This window comes from Zootermopsis nevadensis, unplaced genomic scaffold (genome assembly GCF_977971745.1).
Source record: "Zootermopsis nevadensis isolate Lab colony 2312 unplaced genomic scaffold, Znev_1.0 Znev_ptg000029l, whole genome shotgun sequence".
In the NCBI taxonomy this organism is placed as follows: Eukaryota; Metazoa; Arthropoda; class Insecta; order Blattodea; family Termopsidae; genus Zootermopsis; species Zootermopsis nevadensis.
In genome coordinates this window covers 10,280,975-10,304,866 of record NW_028259161.1, presented here as the reverse complement: position 1 = coordinate 10,304,866, position 23,892 = coordinate 10,280,975, and the positions used below count along the sequence as shown (strand labels likewise).

The window sequence follows — 23,892 nt, the reverse complement described above, 5'->3', positions numbered from 1 at the left end:
TTGTGAATATGAATGAGAAGTTTGCTCCACTTTGTACATTTTGATAATGTACCATAGACGTAGCTTTGTACTCAGTATAAGAAATTACACTGAAAATGCTGTGTACATAAGAAACTATATTGTCAAGAGAAATTATTCTAATTGCTCTCAAGGTCATATGATCTCTTGACTGCAATATGTAGGAGACATATTGTCCTTTGTTATTACAGTTATAATCATCATCTTCATATACTAGTGCAGTATCTCATGTACACAGCATTTTCAACTATGGTCTTAATTGCCTTTAACATAATTTTATGTTAAGCATAAATTAAGTAGGATTTGAGGTTTTCACAATGGCATATCCGAAGATGGCTGTCTTCTGGGTTGTTATGTCGTGCAGTCTGATAGAAGTTTATCAACATTTCAGAAGTCCTTGCTGCCTCCATCACAGCCCTCATGATGGAGGCAGCAAGGACGTCTGAAGTGTTGGTGAACTTCTATCAGAATATATAGCGCAACAACCCTAAAGACAGACATCATTGAAATGATTATGGTACATAACCAATGTCATAAAACACCAATTTGCACTTGACAAAAAGTAGGTTCGTTTTATACAGCAGTAACAGTAATGCAGTATTTGGAGATGGGTGAGAGAAGAACTGTATATAGAATTTTGTTGATGAAACCTCTTGAAAAATCAAGGCAGAGACTAAGAGCAGACACCATTGCGACCCTCTATTCAAAATAAATTGTAGCCCTCCGATGCAACATCTGCATGACGAGTGCCAAAACCAAAATTTTTACCACTGGCTATTGAAATTATTTAAAATGAATATGCTAGCAGAAAACCATGAATGGTATAAAAGAATATCATGTACATGTGATGGCCACAATGTCTCCCAGTATCTGATCTTAGGCCTATTTGGTAACATTTTTAATAAACTGCAATGGCATTTCAACAGATTGCCATCATTTATAAACTGCTGGCCCACAAGTTAATAACAAGCGGGGGACTGTGACCCCAGGTCTGGAGAAGATTGAGCATTTCTGCCTCAAAGGGTTCCTGTTATCCCTTAACTTATGCTGGGGAAGGGTTAGTCTCCTTCAAATAAACAGAAGACACGATAATTCCAAAGTTTATATTATATATTACAAAGCCTTAATTTTCAAACAAATCCAGCAATTTTAAGTTACAGTTTACTTCTTCTTCTTCTTGCCTTCTTTGCCAGGCTTTGTGACAACATCAGGATTTTCTGCTGCATCCTTCAGTCGCTTGGCTCTAATTCCAACCAGTCTTGCATCGGTACGAGCCTACATACATAACATGACATAAAAAATACAGCACAAATATGCAAGGAGACATCTGCCATGAACAAACAATAATCCGTGGCGTAACAGCCCTCTGAGAGCCAAAGCCGAGTAGCTGGCTGCGGGCCTCCCGTTCACATGCCTAAGCAGAAATAAACCACCATCCAGCCAGATATAGGGTGATGTGTGGTCAGCACGACAAACCCCCAGACATTGCTAGTTTTCATGACCGGATTATGCTACCCAATTTCCTCACGATGCTGGGTTGGCACCAGTCCCATACACCGGTCGAAAATCTCATGATAAATTTCTTTCCCCGAGACTCGAACCAGCGTGCATTCCATATTGCCGGTCCGAAGCATGATGCCTCAGACCACGTGTGACATGAACATACAATATCTTATTCAAATGCTTTCTTGATTTCAATATGCCATGATTATTGTGTGGACTATAAAAAAACATTTCTGAACTGGTACCGTAAGATGATAATCACTTAATGAACACACCAGATAAATAACTTTCATACTGTAAGAAAATTTCTACCTATTTAAATAAGAATCCTTTCCAAAACATAACATCTTGCACTACCCTGTTGAATTACCATGTTAGAACTACATGTCTCTAACAATGCAACAAAATCTGTGAAACATTTAACATTTTTAGTTGCAAAGTAACTTACTTTACGAAGGGTGGCAAAAGCTGAGAATTTCTTCTCCTCTGCAGTCACTTTACGAGCCCTAGACTTGACTCCAGGTTGCTTGATTGGCATCACTGTTGTTTTCAATTGTGTTGCCACTTTCCTTTCTTCCTCCTAAAATCAAGAGTTTGATGATTCAACATGGCCTACAACTAAACATCATCATAATTCCACACAGTGGCAAAACTGAATTATAACTTACAGTAGCCTCCCCTTTCCTGAGTTTCCTGTTAGGATGGGTGGGGAATAGGATCAATTTGGATCTGTACTCCTTCAGACGCTGCACATTCTGTTGCAAAGACTCCACAGACTTGTTACGACGCCGGTGATCAACAGAAATACCAATTGTGCGTGCAAAGCCGGCATTCAATCCTGCGCCCTAATAGAGACAAATATGATTTAAGACTAATGTGATAAAGATCGATTACTTCCGTACTACTTCATAACATCAATACAACAATGTTAAAGAACTAACCTTAATCTCATCAAGAGTGAATCCTCTTCCTGCACGTAACTTTTTATGATACCGAACTGTTGGGCACCTCACGATGGGGCGCAGAGGGCCTGCAGCTGGTCTAGGAGCAATGGCTCGGGCTTTCTTAATCCTAGTTTGCCTCCTTCTAAACTTCCGAGCAGGCTGGTTGAACCAGGTCTTCACAAATCGCTGCCAATCTTTATGGAAATGGCCATTAGGGATCATATTATTCCGTTTAGGCGCCATTCTGGCACTGAAACATAAACAATAGAATCATTTTAAAATACTATATTATACAACTGTTACAGGATGACAAATAATAAAACAGATTAACATAAAAATCATATCACTAACACCTTACTCAACTAGCACACGCCGGAAAAGAACCTTCGGTACAGGATATAGTCGTGTGTCAAAGATTTGCAATTTCTAGCACAGACGTTGGTATTATCTATGGAAAATTAGGTGATCTTTAAGGCTGAACACTAATCTCTGGAGGAGCAACAGGGTTATGAAAGTGTATATTTTCAAATGAACAATATAATTGTAGTGAGGTAATAATAAAATGAAAACATATTCTTGTACTTTGCTTCACAAATTCTTGAACAACAGACTTCCCCGTTTCTTATGTTCTAATGCTGGAAAATGGGTAAGTTAACAATTAAATTACAGTATCAATGAAAGGATTACAGCACCTTATAAATGTGTATTAGTTGAGTAGTATTCGATTACTTTCGCGAGCTCATATAATGGAATCATATAACTCGCAGAAATAACGAAGAAAATTGTGCAAACATATTTGACAAATGAAAGATTCCCGGGATACAAACCGCGTCATATGGTGTCTTTAGTGATACAGGAGCACACATTTCCTTAGTACTGTATCTTGAGATCACAACTTTCATTTCTGCTAACAATTTATAGACACCCAGACACAAAATATAGGCATGTATTCAACTACAGAAAACTGATCAGTACCATAGTGAGCTTGGCAAATGCTCCACCTTTCAACTAAACTTCAAATGGGCAGCCAGGCATGGAATAGTTATTTACATTCCATAGATTCTTCATAGACCTAAATCAAGGATCTAGGACATGTCATAGCAAAAATACATAATTCTATATGACAATCAAATGGTAGTAAGCAAAGTAGACTAATTTTAAAGTTTCTGTTTTCATGAATGATGAGACTGCCCTCATAGCAAAGCATGCTGAGTGTAGTTTAGGGATAATGTGTTTTCAGTTTAAGTTATTTCAATTTACAAGCCAAGAAATGCAGTTGTTTGTACTTCTTCAATTGTTTTATCCTTGTATCCTTTATTATTTTTTATTTAGTGTTCTGTCTGACGACAGGTCCATATGAACAGGATCCTTCCATCCTTTTCTCGGACTGGGACCTGTTCATATACGTTCTTGGCAGATGATTCAGAAGTGGTTTGCCATTGCCTTCTTCTGTGTGTGAATGGAGTAATTGTTTAGATGCCACGGAGAAACTGGGGAAGCCCCCGGAGGAAAACTCCGTGTTGCCCAACACAAGTTATAAATTCGGGCATAGATTAACACAAATTCTGTTGGTAGTATAGAGTTTGATGAAATTTGTTATGTAAAAATGTAATGTGAGTTTATTGGCTTTAAACCATTTGTTCGAGCTAGCAAAGACATAATATATGTATATTTGGAAACAGTCAATTTCTATATGTGAAGTAATAATGGTCTGATTCACAAAAAAGTGTGAGTTTAGACTGAGAATCAGACAGATCATTGATATGTATGAGGAAAGACAGATGATGAAATATGGGTAGTTAATGAAGTTAGTTTGAGTAAAAAAGTACTATTAACATTAACAATGAGGTTAGGTGGACTTCTCCTGTATTGCTTAAACCAAGAATCAATGTAACAGTATTTCTTTACTTGCAGAATGAAGACCTTTCAACATTAATCAAACATGACATTGAACATAGATGGAGAAACAAGCTTGAGGCACCCATTTATAGTGATGATAACAAGAAATCTAAATTTTATGTGCTGTCAATGTTTCCTTATCCATCAGGACAATTGCATATGGGGCATGTACGAGTATACACTATTAGTGACACAATGGCCCGTTTCTACAGGATGAATGGGAAAAATGTAATGTTCAAGTATTAAGTGTTCTTATATGTTATGGTAAGTGATAGGTTTAAATTTTTTTCTGTAATGCAACTAATGTTTGTAATTCTTCTACAAAGGTGATTCATCCCATGGGTTGGGATGCATTTGGTCTTCCTGCAGAAAATGCTGCAATTGAAAGAGGAATAGAGCCATCAGCTTGGACCAAACAAAATATAAAACACATGAAGGAACAGCTTCAGAAATTAGGTTGCAGCTTTGAATGGGATCGTGAGCTGACAACTTGTGACCAAAAGTATTATTGTTGGACACAGTTCATATTTTTAAGAATGTATGAAGAAGGGTTAGTTTACAGAAAAGAAGTAAGTATATTAGAATATCTTTAAAATTATAGTAGATTGATTAAATTATTTAAAGGTTGAATGATCTTAAAATAACTGCACTGTAGGGTCACAAATTTGAGTTCCTTTGAGGGCTCAAATGTTTGCATTTTTCATAACTTCCAGTCATTCTACTCATTACTACAATCCCACTGATTAGGAGTTTTGCCTTGAATTATATACCACCATTTATATAAAAATTGCCCCTTATTTTCAAAGGATTTGTGTATCTCCTGAATAATATAGAAGCATATTTATGATATGAAAATGACTCGGCAAATACAATTCAAACAAAATGGAGGTCATTTAAGTCAAAATTTGAATCAGAGGAATTGGATGGTTCCCAAATTGTGTGTCAGAGAAAAAGTGTTAAGAAAAAGTCTTGGTAGCTAAAATAAATAAAGTATTTATTGGGGTGTTGGGGACCCTACAGCCAAAATTGTGGAGTGGACTTGCTGTAAAGCACATTTCAGGGTATGCTATCCCAAAGAACAGAATTTGTGCAAACAATATTTATATGATTTTTTAAACTACACATTATTGAATCATTGGTCTTCTTTATAATGATTGCTGACAAAGAAAATGGCTTCTGAAATATCCACTGAGAAGTAATTGTGAAAGGAACTCCTCCAGTGAGCATCATGAAAGCCTAGGCATTTTGGAAGTATGAGAATAACAAATTACGTGTATTTATTTTTGTGAAAGTAATTAGACATAAACAAAACATTTAAGTATATGGTATTCAAGTAAAGTAATTAAATCATACAGGATATGTAATGTAGGTAATGAAAGTGAAGAATTAAATAAAATGCTGATATAATTTGTATAACTTTTATACAAAATATTAGGCCATGACCACTTTCTTCCACATCCTTTCCAATTCATTATTCACTATCATATTTTCATTCAACAGTATCTAGTCTGAGTGGCTTAAATTACAGATGTTAGAAAACAGTGTTAGGAAAATATTTGAACCTGAGAGACAATTTAGGATATTGTACAACAATGGATTTTGAATTATACAGTCTTAAATTTTGTTAGTATAATGAAATAAATTAGCTTATCTGGACACACATATCATAAGGGAAGTGCAATAAATGCAAATAGAAGTTTGGTTGGAGAACCTCTAGGAATGTGACCACTTGGGAGACAGTGAAGGAGATGAGAGGACAGCATTAAGATAGATCTTTTGATGACAGAAGAGTTGGTATTATAAACACAGATCATTTGAAAGGGACTTATTCTGATTAGATACACTTTTATTTTTTAGGCCCTTGTCAACTGGGATCCAGTAGATCAGACAGTACTGGCAGATGAGCAAGTTGATGCAAATGGTTGCTCATGGCGTTCGGGTGCTAAAGTGGAAAAGAAACTGCTAAATCAGTGGTTCATTAGAACAACACGTTTTTCAAAGTATTTGAAGTTATTTATTGATTTGGCTTGTCTTTAAATTTATTTAATTTTGTAAAAGGCTGAAGAATCTGACTTTTACTTAGTTAATTATTCTTGAATTTCAGATCTCTTTTGGATGGACTTGATGACCCAATTCTTAAGAACTGGAAAGACATTATAAATCTTCAAAGACATTGGATTGGGGAGTGTAATGGAACTAGGTTTGAATTTGAGTTGGAGGACAATTCATCAAAGTTTACCAAGCAAACTCTTGCTGTATTTACCTGCAATCCAGAACATATACATTATGCAAGTTTTATTGCTGTAGCTCCTGGGAGCATCTTGGATCGGGTAGAGTTTGATTGTGACAGTATCATTGAGAATAACAGTGTGTTTAAAAGACTTCCTCTTCAGGCCAAGAATCCTTTTACAGGAAAAGACCTTCCCATATATGTAACTGATCAAGTAGAATATGATGAAGGATCAGACTGCCATCTTGGAGTACCAAAAATCTCAGAAATAGACAGATTGTTTGCAACAGCTGCAAACATTCCAATATTATCTCCAAAGGAAAATGATGGACTGTTGAAATCAGTTGAAGATGTTAGTGTGACAAGGGAACACATTAATACTGTGGCACAACAACTAGGGATTGGTGGATATTCCTGCAGTTCCAAACTTCGAGACTGGTTAATTTCTCGTCAGCGTTACTGGGGTACACCTATTCCAATAGTGTACTGTAAACATTGTAATGGTCCCCAACCTGTACCATACAGTGAGCTGCCTGTGATTTTACCAGACATTGACAGATTATCAAACAAGGGCAAATCTCTTCTAGAAGCTACAGAGTGGCTAAGTACAAAGTGTCCTAAGTATGTTAAAACTTTTTAATATTCTTGCATAACTGATATAGGATAGGTATCAAGGCATGAAGAGATTCAAAATGTGAGTTCAGGCTCTTGCTGTGTATGTTCAGTCATGTTTCTGATGTGTTGAAACAAAGATTTGGGATCAAAGTACAGATTATACCATGTTCAGCATACCACTCAAAATACTATTCATAATGTGAACGTTACTCAAAAATTACTATGGTAACTTTTGGCCCCACTGGCAACATATGTTACTGATAATGTTATATTTGGTTACATAATACTAAATTGTTTATTTTAATTATTTTACTTTCTTGAAATGTAGTTGCTTTAGTGTTTATAATTTGGCAATATATCTGTGTTCCTATCTAGTGCAAGTGGTCTTTTTCAGGGGACTGACTGTAGTTTGTACTTTAACCTGTATCAACCATGTGTTGTGTGTTACACATTTGAGCTTGCAATGTGTTTCACTAGCAAACTGGAGTTAAAGTCTGGCTGGCAGCCGCATAATATGAGAGTTTAAGTCCCCTTTTCCTGTATGATAAAGGTTAATAATAACTTTGTGTTTTATCAGATTTTTGGTCATGCAGTGTAAAGAACTATTACATTCTCACTTATCATTTATAAATTGTCAGTTCTGTTAGTTCCTGCTTAGTCCTGACTTGTTTTGGATATCCATTGGCTGGTTATTTGGATGTAATCCTGTCTTTGGGTATTTTCAAATTTACTTTTGATAATGATAGTCTGAAAATAAATTAGGGATCTTTTAATTGCCAAGCTTGTGTGTTGGCCATATCTTGAAAAGCACTGTGTGCCTTAGTGGACAGTGTAGATTAAGTCATTCCACCAAAAGATGATATGTCTGTTGTTGCTCTTTCTGAGTTATTATTCTGAAGGAGGTTGGAGTACAGTAGGATGAAACAACTTTGGTTAAACCTAAAATTTAGGTTACCTTTTAAAATCTAGAGAGGAAATTATCGGTTTAATTATGTATTTAGTATGTAAACACTATAACATTAAAACAGAAGTCTGTGAAAAATTTTAACCCCTTTCAAGGGAATCAGAGATTATTTGAAATTCATTCTTTCTATTTACTTGTGACTAATGAGATTTTACTGTAGGTCTGTGAACTTGAAGTTGTGGGAAATTAAATTACAGTATTGACTAAGACTGTGTATTCTAATACAGTAACAGGTTTATGTGTGTTAATAGCTGAATGTCTAATGTTAAAAGTGTACACAGATTTGTGTGACTTCTCTTAAAGATGTGGTGGAGATGCTACACGTGAGACTGATACTATGGATACATTTGTTGATTCATCATGGTATTTTCTGCGGTATCTTGATCCATACAATAAGGAGATGCCATTCAGTAAAGAGGTGGCAAATAGATTTATGCCTGTGGATTTATATATTGGAGGCAAGGAACATGGTAAGAACAATTCATGTATACAAATTCTGTTACTGTGCTTTTTAAAATAAATTTACTAGTAAAAATACATCTGTTACATATAACAGACTATATAATTTTTAACAAATCATTAAACAGTGACCATTTTACATGATATGATAGAATATTTAACCTATAGGTTTGTAGACAAGAAAAATCACCAGCCAAATAAAATATGCTTTTCATTGGAAAGCTTATAAATTATTACTTAATGCAGCAAAAGTTTGTTATTTATGTACTGAAAATTGGTTACAGCGGTACTTCACTTGTATTATGCACGGTTCTTGAATCACTTTCTACACTCTGTTGGCCTTGTTCCAAGCCAAGAACCATTTCAGCAGCTGCTGATCCAGGGTATGGTAATGGGGCAGAGTTACAGGGTTAAAGGCACTGGTCGATATCTGCCTAAAGAAAATGTAGATCTCTCAGGTGAGTTGTAGTGCTTTCATTTCATGAAAATCCTTGCGTCATGTTTGTTTCAGTTCCTGAGCAGAGGTTCATTGTAATTCATAAGATCTGAAGTCTTCATAAAATTGGAGCATACCATATATTTGTGTGTGTATGCATGTGTGTATGTAAGGTAGAAACATTTTTCCAACTTTCAATAAAACTGTCATTGAACAATTATTGATTTTTTATGTATCATGTGAAGGGCTTGTTCAGTTTTGGATGACTAGACATTTAGTGGCACACAGTTTACAGAATCTTGGCTAATGCTATTATGTATCTTTAAGGATTGCTTTAACATTTTAGTTTTATGCAGATACAATTTATATATTCTTCACTATAGTTGAGAAATCAGTCATTCTTTAATTATTTTTTATCCTGTTCCGAGTTCCAGATATTCAAGAGATTAGTATCAAAGATGTATCTGATTTAAGAAAATCAACAAATGATTATTTGAGACTTCACAAAAACACCCAAACTTACATTTTTTTGTGTCTCAGAATCACAGTGGGATACAAACTTTTAACTTACTTAAGAATTTCTGGTTACTTATATTTAAATGTGAGTGAAATTGCGAGGAATGCCCAGACACATTCTTAATTTTAAACAATGAGGAACTATAACTAGTTATGATTGAATTAGGTCCCAAACCTGTGGAAAAGGTAACCGGCCAGGCTGTGGTTACTGCATGGGAGAAGATGAGCAAGTCAAAACATAATGGTGTGGATCCAGAGACAATGCTGAAAGAATATGGAACTGACACTACTAGGCTACTTATACTTGCAGATGTAGCACCAACATCTCATCGGCACTGGAACAGTAGCAGTAAGTGCCCTACGTCCCATGTTTGCATATGGGGCCTAAAATTCTGTTTCTTATCCGTGTTAGTCTTTACTCTGACTATAAAACTGTAATACGGACAAGTGCATGTTGTAGAACAGATGCTTCTTATAATATTATTACACTAGTGATACCATGTCACTAGCCAGATTTTGCTTATAAACACTGATAACTTTCTTACTTTTATAATAAATAAATATGCTTTCATACATATTTACCACTCGACAAAGAATACTTACAGCAGAATATTGATTACCTTAATTCATACTGTAGTCTGGGTAAATCTGCCTGCTCGAAGTATAATAGAGGTAAGTGGTAAGGGGATGAGAGGGGTGGGAGGGGTAGCAGATTAGTGCGTACCATCCAGATTATTAACATTTCCCAGCAGCAGTACTTTGTATCTTGCTGTCTCGTTTCCTGTATTGGTAATGTCTTTGGTTTGCGTAGTATATTTGTTTCTTTCCCTTCTACCCACAAGCTAGTGATGTAGGCAAAATGCAGATATTTGCCTTGATTACAGTACCTCAGGTTTTGAATGTTTTCAGTGAAGAGAAGAATGCTTTATAATTTTTTGTAGCCTTTCCTGGTATATTGAAATGGCAGCATCGTCTGTGGTTGACAATGAGAAGTTTCCTAAATATTCGTTCCAACCTAGAGAATGTGGTTTCTGACACAGTTTCGGATACACCTGAATTCAAGGAGCATGAAGCTAAAATGTTTGATAGTCGAAACTACTATTTGAAAGGTGTTACATTCAACTACACAACATCATTTCAACTTAGTGTTGCTATTTCCAAGATGCAGGGTCTCACAAATAGTTTGCGGGTAAGTAGGACAAGAATTAATTTTGTAGTTCCTGCTTGACCTCTGATCATATTGAATTTCTTGTTCTGTTTCAACTTATTCTTCAAAATTTCAACTTTACATTTAAATATTTGATAAGAAAATTATGGACCCATATGTTCTTGTCACAGTTTATGTACAGTATCAGTTTATGTGTGCAGAGTGATAAGATTTTTATAAGGAGGATATCCAAATCCAAAATAATAAGATATGGTTTAACATGCCAATCTGTTCCATAAAGGTTTTGTGTTTTTATTGCATTATAGTGTATAATTTGATAAATTTTATAGCAAGTACCACCAGAGGTGATCGGTCACAGCCTTCAGTTTGAGAGAGCTCTTGCATGTTTGATCATTGTTCTGGCACCAATGGCACCACATTTTGCATCAGAATTGTGGTCTGGGTTTGTATCAGCTCCAAATCGCATAAATACATCAACAAAGGAAATCAATTGGGACCGAGGTGTTCTGGAACAGACTTGGCCAGAAATTGATTTAAACTACTGCCTTCAACTTGTTTGCATGGTGAGTACATCTGGAATTTATTTACCTCATTTATTTAATGAGAATTTTACTTACATTTTATTTTATGTATAGCTGACATACTGTTTAAAAAAACCCAATTATTAAAATTTATGTTTTACATTTGTAACATTAAATAAATGTTAAGACATTTACTTCCATATCCATATATGGTAATTTACCAGTGATTTGTCCAGACTGACAGAATGCACTTTGAGCATGTAGTTTATTTTCCATTGCATTCAGCTTTCTGTGATAAGTTGAATGCTAAATCGATTGTCATTAATTTCTTTACCATGTAATTTTGAAAAGTATTAATGTATTGCTAAAAATAGTCAAATTGAGAGGTAAACCAGCAACAGAGTACTTTGGAGTGAATGTGTTATAGACAAAACTTCAAATTTCATTTGATTTTCATGCAGGTCAGGCAGTTTACAAGCTACCAACTTTTAATCAAACTTTCTTATTTGTTCATGTTTTCATACTTCAATAATTATTTCTTTTGTAGTAAAAATTATATGTGTTGCCTGTGTTCTGTTGGCTGTAAACATACCACTACTACGGGCTATGGTATTGTATGTTATGTTATAATTGACTCTTACATATCATGATACTGCATTTTAGGGCTGCCAGCCTAAATCCTGAAACTCTTACATTCTATTCAGAACCAGAAGGTGAACACATTATGTTCTATCCAGATAACAGCTGCAGGAATTTCTGTAATTTTTTAAGTACAGTGCCCCCCTGCCCACCAACAGTAGTGGTGTAAAGGCATGGTGGTGATTGATTTTTGTATAATTTCTGGGTTTATTTTTATTTATTAGTGCATTAGAGTATTACATAGTATGTGAAATACTGAGGATCATGAAAGCTAAAACTTGTGGATTGTGTCTCTGTACTTTAATGTATATATTTTTTTTTCTGGAGAAAAATACCGGTGTTTGTATACAAAATTTATAAGACCCATCTGCTGTCTAATTACTTTACAAATTTGTCAGTTGCTGTTTGCATTTTCTTGCCCAATCTAAATGAGGTCTTCAAGTTTTTGACCCTTCAACCTTGTCACATTTTCACATGTTTCATTCTCCCATTTCTTTTTTTCTTTCAGAATAACTTTAATACAGTGCCAACTTAAGGTTTTGCCCTATCAAAGGGAGAGATTGTTGGCAGCATTTTGTTCTAAATTGCACATAAGGACTTTGCCTTAAATTCAGTGGAGCACTCTGCTATGGCAAATGTAATACTAACAAAGTTTCTTAATAAGTTGGATATTAATCTGGGGGAAGAAAGTGTCCTGTCTAATCTTATCTTGCAGTCAGAATACATTGTAACAAGGCATAGGAACTAATCCATGACCTCTTTTATACACGGTGGATTTCCGTTAATTGGGACATATCAGGACTAGAACACTTTGGCCCAATTAAGTGGTTGCCCCAATTACGTGAAGTTCCACGTAAAGAGTTAAAAGGGTTAAAACAAAAGACAAGCTCCCTTTTATTGAGGTGATTTATTGAGCTACAAAAACACTAAATGAATTCTGGAACAAATGGTGAATCAGCAATGACTGACTGACTTACTCTTCTGAGACACACACCACAAGTATGCCATAAAGCACTCATTGTTCCGATTAAACGGCATGGTGTCCCAAATAAGCAAAGCAAATTCCAGTTATTTTCTCAATTTATTTTTGTTCTTTAACAGCTGCCCAGATTAACTGATGGCCCAGAATCTATTGTATATATAAAAACCACAAGAACAATGACAGGTCAGTTCAACTTTGGAATACATTAATTCTTTCACTGCTGTCTCCCTTCTAGCAGGGGTATGTTAACATGCCACAGAACTATAGGGAGTGTATATATAATTATACTACAGTACCTGTAATGGCCCAAGGCTTATGAACCTGTGGCTGCTGAACTTATACAGGTGTGGCACTCTAGTGATATAATATTGAGATAAATTATTGTATAAAATACTTTAGTAGTATGTTACATAAATATATTTTAATTGTTATGTGTTAGAAGAGAGTTAAAAAATGTATGAAAGAACAGAAAATCAGTAACTAAAGTTGGACTGACAAATTAACTCAGCTTGTTAACTTGTAATTGGAAGTAGGTGGTTAATATCATCAGAACACTTAACTACTTCTTATTGTGGTGTATTTAGGTATTTGACTGATGTGCCTTCAAAATTGGACTGTGAATTTAAAATCTTTAACGTATTTCATGTTTTGAAAAATTCACAAAATTTGATTATTATTTAATGTACTGGCAGCCTTATTTCTAAGAGTACCCTCACCAAAATGTATGTGTTTCTTGTTTATGTAATGAGTTATATTTTACTGCAGGTGAATGGACTAGAGAAGAAGAGCATTTATCTACCACGGCATCAACTTGATAACTTAACTCATGAGGATGCACTAGAACTGGCACTTTCACAGACTGACTTGCAGAAATACACATCAGGCTATATGATTGTCAACACAGCCTTCACATTGCACCCCAGTTATAAAGCTGTTATTAACATAAAAACAGAAAGTATTAGCAAAACAAAGGAGCAACAAGAGCAAGAAGGATGAAGTTCAGTGTAAAGTAAGAGGCTTATATGTTTTATAATGTAATGTCTTGTTCTAAATCTGAAATCATAGTAGTGTAAATACCATATTTATAAGAGGAAATTAAATTTATCCTCTATAGTAAAGTATCCATAACTGATGTGTGGGAAAACTCTTTCCCAGTCATTCTTTTTCTTTCTTTCACATAAATCTGCCGAAGTATATGAACTAAAAATTGTCAGGGAGGTAACTTGTGGTGCCATGGGAACATTTGATGTAAGTGTAGGTCACTAGAGTTAACTGTAAATTGGGGTAACTTAAGTTAACATGAGATATGATTGGGTAATAAGGTAATGCAAGTTAAATCAAGTATAGGTAACTTGGGAACTTACCTTTGTGTGTTCAAGTTTGGTAAATGTCTTATTTTAACATAAACAGTACATAAAAACCAACAGCTGCCTTGTTCTGGCAACAGGATCAGAATGTAGAAACATTAAATTTTTATTTATAGTTTTCTGGGGGGAGGGTGGCAGCAGTTGAATAGTGTGTATACAATCATTCCAACAGATGATCCCGGAATGTCCCATACCAGCCATAATGCATGTGTTGTGTTTTAGGTACTCAGGGTTCACTTCCTTCTCTGTTGATGCAGTTAATAAATCTGGTCCATAGTGTAAGTTCTGAAATCTATAACAAATCTTATTCTTTGCTTTTACTTTAATTCAGAATTTTAACATTTGAAATTAGTGTTCTTAGAATGAAAATAAACAATCTGTTAAATTCAATCATGTGTAACTGACATTTCAGCTGCATTACTACCTCCGTCATCAGGGCATCACCCTGATGATGGAAGCCGTCGGTCAGTTTATACCAGACTGCCTGACACAATGTACCAGAAGACTTGCCAACTTCAGATTTTTAGGATTAACTGCTGTGTAATAGGTCTGAGTAAGTAGGATGGTAGTTAACATTATTGCCGACTGAGATAAAGGAAGTGTTGCCATCTGTAGTTTAATACAAATTGTTCTCACCAGATCGCTTCGTAGTGGTTTTTGTAACACTGGGTATAGGTGGCAGGATATCTGCGTGACGTCATAGGGCATATGTGTTGCGAACTTTAGCATTTTGTAAGAAGGTGATGTTATCTGCGTTGTAACGTTGTGCAAAGTTTTTGCCGATGTGTATGTTGATTATTTTCTCTGCATATGACATTGCTGTTTAACTACTCCGGCGTCCGATAATCATGGTTTACTTTTAGGTATATGTTTAGAACATTCTAGAATCAGGAGTATGGTTATGTTGGTATTTCTTGTGATGGAACCTGCGCGTACGTACCTAATACAGCGTAGCCATAGTATGTCTTGTCAGTGCTTCTTAAAATGGCAGATTTGTAGTTGTTGTTTCTTGATTTTTCTGTTATAAATGTGCGCTTTGTGCGTATAAACTCGGCAAGAATTGCTCTTCATTAACAGATATTGTAGGTAGGTAGTTTTGATTTCGGAAATTGCTGTATTTAAGGCTACGTTGAAAAGCCACGCGTCGGGAATGTGTGATTTGTACTTTAATCTCGTTTAACTATTTAAATTGCAGCGATGTTACAAGACGCTGACAGGATTGCTACATTGGACAGTTGGCAGAATCAGATCGTTAAAAACATGGTACGCCTACCGATAGTAATTTAACGTCAAGTTACGAAAGGCGTGTACAATTATGTTAAGGAAAAACATGGTGATTGGCTCATCAGTAGTCTGAAATGAATAGGAAACACCTTCAAATTCTATTTCAATTCAATTTGCCGGGTATTGTTTTTTCTCATTCCAGCAGTATGGAGCAAAAATTTGACCGGTTACAGGTTGCATTTTTGTTCACGTTCTCCTTATCACTCTTATTTGTAGGTATTTTCTGAAAGAGCTGTATGTAGACTCATTCCACATCCTACTTACTAAGAGCCATCTTCAAATTAAAGTAGTATGGAGAGAAACTCTATATAACCAAATTATGTTTAATGTTAAAGACTAAACTTGTGTTTGAAACATTTCTTAATCTAGTCGGTGTTTGCTGACTTAAGACCTGGGGAGTCATGTCTGACTCGAAATTGTAAGCACCAATATAAGTAAATGTTATTGTTAATTGAAATGTGTACAATGAGTTGGGTTTGGTCATGAATTGGTGGTCATGTATTTAAGTCGGGACTGCAACGATTTACAGGTATCTACAGGAGTTCTGAACTAGACTTGGTGTTTGAGAGGCAGTTAGTTCACCATTTTGTTGGAGGTGGGTTTTCAGCTACACTCTTGGTGGCTTCTGGAGCTATCTCTTAAGGCCACTAGATTTAAGGGTGAGAATCAAAAATCAATGACCTAAAGTTCAAGTTGGCCCTAAAAGCCGTGAGTAACATAGCAAATGAAATCCATTTTTAGTTTTAGTATGGTATAAATATTTTGTCATGATTAGGGCTAGGGTTATAAACATATTAATGAGTAAAAGTTGTTGAAAATTCAAGGGCAGTTTGATTTTTACAAAATGTATATCCAAAATTTTGTTATGTAGGAAGGTAGTGTTACATAATTATAAGACCCAAGCATGCATTTCATTAAAATCAAAGGTGATCATATGCACTTTAATTTGGTTTTGAGATGAATTCCTTAAGTGACGTGTTAAGTATGCATGTGTTTGTTGTTTTCAGTGTTTGTCATCATTTGTGATGAGTGCTGAAAGTCTCTAGGTAAGTTTTGTTTAAAAATGTATTTTTTCAATATAATTGCTACAGGTTAAGCTCCATTTCCAATACTTCACACTCTTCATTTTAGAGCATGTGCTAATGTTTAATTGCTGTCCCATTATGTTGGGTATATGCAAAGACATTTTAAGTGAGTTGACAATTACTGTGCATTGCCTTATGCTTGAAAGATACCAATTATAGTAATTGGAAATACACGTTTCAAATATGCAAAAAACAGAAATGAAATCCGAAGCAGAATTATTATTTTACAAGCTTTATTCTTTTAGAGTAAAACATGTGTTTTGTTAAGGAAAAATGTATTGGCAGATTTGCCACAGATTGTATGAATTTCTTATTGTTGTAGGGTTAATGGTTTGTATAAATTTAGCAGTTGTATAGTTATTAAGTGAAGATGAAACATTAGGCATGCTTGAGGTGAGCTAGAGATATGTAGAGGATTTTAGCTATAGTACTAAGCATAGATGGAGGGAATATTATTAAATTGGATCATAAAGTAACAGAAGAGAAGAAGAAGTAGTTGACTGTCAACACAGTTCATGTTTGATAACTGAACAATTTTCTGTCCAAAAAGTACCTTGCTTAAGAAGGACCCTGAACCATGGTGTTGGTGTCTATACATTGAAAATATTGCACTGTATCTTCAAGTGTACTCCTTTGTTATGACTGTGCATGTTATCTTTCTGTTTAGAGTACACAGTTTGAAGCATAAGAATAAAAAACACACTAAAGAAGTGATTTATCTGGTCCAGTGGTGAGGTAAACTTACTGATTTGTGTTTTTTCTCAGTGAATCCAAGAAAGTGATCTGTATGGCATGAAATGTGACCACTGCACAGTTTTTTTAAGGCAGTAATATTAATTATGGGGAATTAGGTGACTGAATTTTTTTTCATTTTGCTGTTGGCTTCTGTGCTAGCAACTTGACCACCATTTGCCAAGAAAAAGGAATCTCTGGTCGTAGTTAATGTCGTATTATACAAGTGCATGCACTTCTGAAATTAAATAAATGGTTCAGAAATGCCTTCCATCTACTCTTTAACTGTCTCTCTTGAAAAAGTTGTTTTAATTAAACTTTTGTCTTGTAAATTTCCCCGCAGATAAAAATCATAGGGTTTTAAATCTGGAAAGTGTGCAGACTGTAATCTCTGATTTATCAGTCTGTCTTCAAAAACTTTGTTTAAAACATTAATTGAATAATTGGTGGGGTAGGATGGAGGTATGACTCCTACTCATTCTTGATCTTGGCACTAGGTGGTGGTGAGTTCTTAGTTCACACTCAAGAAAGGAGACCCCGTACCCATTGGATAGCGGGCTGGATGGTTCCCACACTAGGTTTAGACACCAAAGTTACAGAAAAAATCCTTTTATCCCTGCTGGGGTCAAACCTCAATTGTCTAGTCCATAGATACTATGTTTACCAATTTTCCTTGGCGCTTATTTTGTTTAGTGTTTGCAAAAGTGTTTTGGGCACCCCTAGTCTTGTAGGGTGACAGTGCATCTATGTATGTATTACTGTGTGGTATCACAGGGAACATGCATATGGTTTTGATAAGTTTTGCTTAATATTTGTTTTGAACATTCCTAAAAAGAAACTTGGCACAAATTTACATTCATTGTCAAATTATGTATCTACAGATTAAATTTTACATTCTTGTAGAAAATTGACTAGCTGGGAATGAAAAGATTGTCAGTTAATATATCCATGGAGTAGAGTCCTTCTGGAGAAGTTAATAGTATGTTTATCTAGTCAAAAAATTCTCCACCTTTTGTGTAACCTGAAGGTTCATTACAATGTGTCACAAGAGCCTGCCACAGGTCTTTATGCTGAACCAGATTAATATGTTCAACACTCCAACCCTATTTCCCCAAGATGCAATGTAAGGTTATATTTTGATATATTACTTTCAGGCTTTTCAACCAAAATATCTGGATTTCTTGGCCATATTATTTGGTGAAGAGTACAAATTGTGGAGATTCTCATTATGTAGTTGTCTCCAGCTTCCTGTCACTCATCCTTCTTATGTCTATGTATTCTCCTAAGCAACCTGTTCTCATGCCTCATCATTGTGTGTTCTTCCCTTAACATGAGAGACCAGACTTTACACACGTACAAAACAGTAGGTACAGTTATATGAGGATACCTCCAAATGTAATGCCCCACATTTTTCTAAGAAATCAGTATTTATTCTATAGCATTGCTATTGATACATTTTATAGGTACATCCTTTGGGAGAAAAATCATGTTTTTCCACATTATCACCTCTTCTCACAACTGCTTTCTTCCACCTCTTAACAAGTGTTTGTATACCCACTATGTAAAACTGAGGACCTGCATTCCTTAGGGAATTTTTTGCTGCTGCCTAGAGAGACTCATTGTTTTTGAACTTGGAACCATGAAGGCTGTCTTTCAGTTTGAAGAAAGGATGGTAGTCTGATAGTGACACACCAAGACTGTAAGGTGAGTGTGGCAATACCATCCACCTTAATTTGTTGATGGCCTCCGTGGCTTACAGAATTACGTGAGGATGGGCATTGTCATGCTGGAGCAGGATGTCTGCCATCTGCTTGTGTGTGGTCAAACAAGGTGCAAATATGCATGAAGTTTTGTTAATGTCACCACATATACCTCTGAGTTGATGGTGGTTCCTTAAGGCATGATATTCACAAGAAGTTCCTCCATGTCCCACACAACTGTCACCATCACCTTTCCTGCAGAAGAGGCAACTGAATTTCTTCTTCTGTGGGGAATTAGCATGATGCCACTCCATTGATTGAGTCTTTGTTTCTGGTTCGTACACCTTCTGTAATAGCTTGTGGGTGTTTCCCACTGTCTCTTTCTCACATCAAAAATTCAATTACAGTATGTTGCTTCTGATGGATGTCAAGTGCAGTCGCCATTTTGAACGCATGTTTTAACATCACTAGCAGGAAGTGAATGAACTAACCATGAATAGAAGCAGGAAGAATTTACCTACAAACTGAAAATTGCAAGCCTCTGGAATAAAAAGTTTTTTAAAAAAATGTGGGGCATTTATTTTAGAGTGACCTTTGTATTTGTATATTTTAATTGTAAATTTTTCGTAACATCCAGGTAGACAGCATTCGCTGAATTTACTCTGTACTTAATTTCATTGTGAATGCAATTCTGATTTTTTATTGTTTCCAAATATTTGAACTTCGGTACATTTTATTCACCTTTATGTTTTTTTTAAAATTTTGACAGTATCCATATGTTTTACCATTCTGTATTTCCTTATTCTTAAAGTGTGAAGCATACAGATGTGAAACTGTCATATCCTGTTATTCATTCATTGACTGAAATATAGCTCAGTTGCTCACATGAAATTGAATATTTTTAATTGCAATGGTTATTGCATATTTTAAAAGTTTAGGCCCATTAAATGCCCACATCTCAGTGTGTTGATAAACGTGTGATATCTGGTTTCTCTAAAATAATATCCCTTTTGCTTCCCTGATCTGTCATTGGTAAGGTTTAATGGTTTGTACTGTGATTTTGCTTTTTGTTTTCAGTTTACTTGTAATAAATATTGTCAGTTTGGGTTGTAAGTCTAGAGTTAAGTTTTATGTAGAGTTATAAAACAATTTGTGTGTAGATGGACTGAGACCAAATTTTATCTTCCAACTTCCACTGAATATATAACCATGGGAAACTACTTGCTGTGTGTTCAACCATTGCAGGCAGCTTGTAGTGGTTGCGTCACAAGTCTTGGCCACATATTTTAAAAATATTTTCATGGGTTTCAGTTCTAGGTAGCAGTCAAGTCCATAGTCAGATGTGTTTTAAATTACTATTACAGTTGCTATAAATTTTCTGGAATTGTGACATTGCCTACACTCCAACTTGTTTGCCAATTACAATACAATAGTCCATGCAGGGATAGGAGTTACGCAGCAGCATTTTTTCCCCCAAGAAATTTACTCTTTCATGGAGAAAACTGCATAATGATGAGCTTAAAAATCTGTACTCCTCCCCCAGTATTGTCAGGGTGATTAAGTCGAGAAGAATTAGATGGGCGGGGCATGTAGCATGCATGAATGGGACAAGAGGTGTGCACCGGGTATTGGTTGGGAAGCCTGAGGGGAAGAGACCACTGGGGAGACCTAGACGCAGATGGGATGATAATGTCAGGCGGGATCTATGGGAGATAGGAGTTGAAGGAGACTGGATTTTGTTGGCCCAGGACAGGGTCTGGTGGAGGGTTTTGGTTAATTCGGTGATGAATCTTCGGGTTCGGTAAGCCATCTAGTTAGTTAGTGGGCCATCTGAGTGACAGTTTAGCTGAACAGAGTGGGTGATATTGCTGTGATAAGATAAAACTGGTTTTTGCTTTGGTCTGCCTGTTGGACATGATCTATTGAAACATGTTTCATATACAGATGTAGCTAAAATAATGTGTACAGTGTAGCAGATATTTATTCCTTTGAAATGGTCCAGAAATGCTAATTGCAAATTTGAGAGTGTGTGTTTGGTGTCAGAGACCTTGCATCTTAGAACTGCTAACAGATTTTGAAAATGTGCATGCCTGAACTTGTGTTCCAGGTTTAGGAAACTAAAACAAAAGCAGATTCTAAGGAAATGAAAATTGGTTCTTATGGCTTTTTTGACAAGATTGATAAAACATATTAAATAGTGAAAACTAAAATTTATAATAGTAAAATTATTTTCTTAATGTAATTCACTACACAGTTCTACATTCAGTAACATAACACTTGAATTACAATTTACAAATAACAGAGAAAATTATTACAGTTAAATGAACAAATCAGTTACAAGAAATATTGAGTACCAAAACCCTGTTATTCAGTTAAACATTAAATGAAGGAAAGTGAAGAAGAAACAACTTTTAGGTTGTATAATAACATTATAATAAAAGTGTTTTAATTGTGATCATTAATGTGTTGGTTAAAATTGCATTATTACTACTGGTTGTGGCCCAAAATGTTACATGCTTGCCTGGAAGCTTGTGACTATGATACTTCATAATCTGTAAAATTCTTACTGTCCATCATCTAGGAACTGTGGCATTATTACTTGCTGGGGACCAGTGAAAATTTGGCCTTCCCTCATTATCTTTGCAGTGTCTGATGGAAGGTCTCTGGTACCATTTAAATTTTGTGGTTTTTACCATTGTGAAAGTGTAGAAAGAAACATGAGTATAGTTACAGTAACTCATTCATTAATAAACATCTAGATGTAAATAAGGAGAAGGTTCATTGTGTAGTAGACAGTAGCTATCTTTTACTATGATGTATGGCTGGAACTGAATTTACTGCAACATGGAAATGAAAGATGCTGCATGAAGAGGAGATAATGGTTTAACCCAGCACACTTGTAGGGAGACCAGATCAAGGTAAAACATAAGATGAAGATGTTAGTATGTTGTGTTCTTACATTTACTGATGCAATTACAGAACAGAGTTTTGTAGTAAGAGGTAAAGTTGTGCTTCAGCATATGTCTGAAATGTGTATGGGGGAGCTGTGGCAAAACTCTAGATGTTAAGAATCTTTTGTAGATGATATGAATGGTCAGGGTAAGAGCTGCCAGTACTCTGGGGGTCTTGGACCCAATCTGAGCATAGTGGGGAAGAAAAATTTTGTGCTCTTGCTTCAAATTAAACTCCATTGAAGTTTTAGCTTTGAGAAATTGTGTTGTAAAAATTTAGATTTTGACAGGATTGGTTATTGCAAAAGTTTGAAAGGATAGGAATAGCTTTTGTTATGTAGTGTTAAAAGAAATAGCTGAAGTTTTTCATTCTTATATTTTATTAAATATAATTATGAAAGGACACACATTATGTGCATTTGATTTTACAGTAACATAATCATGCATATGTATTTTATTATGCTACTCAGAAGTAACTAACAGCTTTATTTATTGGTGCATGTTTGTGAAGGTTAGCAATTTTCAAATGTCAGCAAAGTGAATAGAAGAAGGGAATTGTTTTATATCAGAACCTTCCATAAATGTAGATCAGACATTCTTTTCTTTGCATTTAACAGTAAGGTGTGGTAATTGGAAAGATGTTTTTTAGCCTGTTCTGTAATTTTATCATTCTGTGCTGCTGCTTCCCAATGTGTTACCCAGAATAGCATTTCATAAATTGAATTTCTCCTGTGTCTTGTCATGTTAATCGCGTATTGTCCATTCTTACAATGCTGTTAAATTTCTGTGCTTAAGTCAAGTAAACTGTGTTGGAAAATGCTGTTTGGAGTATCTTGACATGCTGGATTATGTTCTATGTTGCCACATTTGAAAAGGTTGAGGAATGTTGCATTAAAAGTATTTACCCATGAGAAATGTTTTGAATGCAAGGGCTCTGCCAGTGTTATATTTTTCACACTGTTTTTGTTGTATTGTCTACATATTGGTAACTGACAGCCCTCGTTATCAATGCACACTAGGTGGTTAGGTTGTTAGAACACCACTTTGAATTGTGTATGTAGCAAGTGGTTTACAACAAACATTTTAAGACTCATAAATGTCAAGATACATAAAGTAACTTTTACTGTTTGTAATAATTTCTCTGCAGCATATAAAATTGTCTACATTTCACATTTCTCCTTTGTCGTACATGTGTCTTGTATTTCTGTGTGTTGGAATTCCATTCTAGTGTTGATTGTTTTGTTTGAGCAGTTTCTAGAGGTATGCATTTTTCATACTTGTCCAACTATTAATTTTATTCAAATCACTTTACAAATTAACAGCTGGACAAGAATATTTCAATCCATACATTAATGTGCTGTTTGTAGTTCAATAAAGATTTAGTTTTATTAACTTGCCATGTATTGGCACTAACTTGGAACTAACTAATATTCATTTGTTCTTGCTACGCTAATAATTTATTAGTGGCAGTTTTAGTGCGTGTTCCTGCCATCTATTGAGTAACTGGAACTAAAATAGAAATTTAGTGTATGAAATGGAATTCGCTTTATGCTAATTCTTTTTGCTGATTTTGAGTGCATGCATATGCCACCTCTTATTGGCAATTGGTACTATAATTTCATTTAGTGCATACTCGTGGCATCTATTAACACAGTCGGAACTACGAAATATGAGAAATTTAGCGTAAAAAGTAAAATTCCTGCCATACTAATAATTTTTTCGACAATTTTAAGTGCATGCATACGCCATCTCTTGGCAACAAATGGTACTATAATTTGATTTAGTCCATACTCATGCTATCTGTTGGCGAATCTGGAACTACGAAATATGAGAAATTTAGCGTACAAAGTAAAATTCCTGCCACTAATAATTTTTTTGT

At 35.2% G+C, this 23,892-nt stretch overlaps 2 protein-coding genes across 14 annotated transcripts; one reads left to right on the top strand and one right to left on the bottom strand.

The window, feature by feature from the left end:
* Positions 1-1,106: 1,106 nt before the first annotated feature.
* RpL13 (ribosomal protein L13) lies at positions 1,107-2,902 on the bottom strand. 2 transcript variants are annotated; one of them, XM_022069828.2, is made up of 5 exons: positions 2,817-2,902; positions 2,463-2,715; positions 2,190-2,366; positions 1,970-2,101; positions 1,107-1,293 (listed from the first exon to the last, which is right to left on the bottom strand). In XM_022069828.2, the coding sequence occupies exons 2-5, from the start codon at positions 2,706-2,708 to the stop codon at positions 1,180-1,182; spliced, it is 669 nt and encodes a 222-aa protein (XP_021925520.1). In that variant the 5' UTR covers positions 2,709-2,715; positions 2,817-2,902; the 3' UTR covers positions 1,107-1,179. The 2 variants fall into 2 exon arrangements, with proteins under 2 accessions (XP_021925520.1, XP_021925519.1); XM_022069827.2 differs by having other exon boundaries at positions 2,824-2,902.
* A 6-nt stretch (positions 2,903-2,908) lies between these two features.
* Positions 2,909-23,433, top strand: LeuRS-m (Leucyl-tRNA synthetase, mitochondrial). 12 transcript variants are annotated; one of them, XR_002543991.2, is made up of 15 exons: positions 2,909-3,111; positions 4,380-4,592; positions 4,691-4,933; positions 6,222-6,364; positions 6,469-7,215; positions 8,477-8,643; positions 8,917-9,090; positions 9,751-9,933; positions 10,526-10,773; positions 11,082-11,315; positions 13,660-13,903; positions 14,484-14,539; positions 16,075-16,140; positions 16,553-16,591; positions 17,298-23,433. XR_002543991.2 is itself a non-coding variant. In XM_022069825.2 (12 exons), the coding sequence occupies exons 1-11, from the start codon at positions 3,028-3,030 to the stop codon at positions 13,888-13,890; spliced, it is 2,667 nt and encodes an 888-aa protein (XP_021925517.1). In that variant the 5' UTR covers positions 2,909-3,027; the 3' UTR covers positions 13,891-13,903; positions 16,075-16,368. The 12 variants fall into 12 exon arrangements, 2 of the variants coding, with proteins under 2 accessions (XP_021925517.1, XP_021925518.1); XR_002543990.2 differs by having other exon boundaries at positions 16,075-16,204; XR_002543998.2 differs by lacking the exon at positions 14,484-14,539 and having other exon boundaries at positions 19,470-23,433.
* Positions 23,434-23,892: the final 459 nt, after the last annotated feature.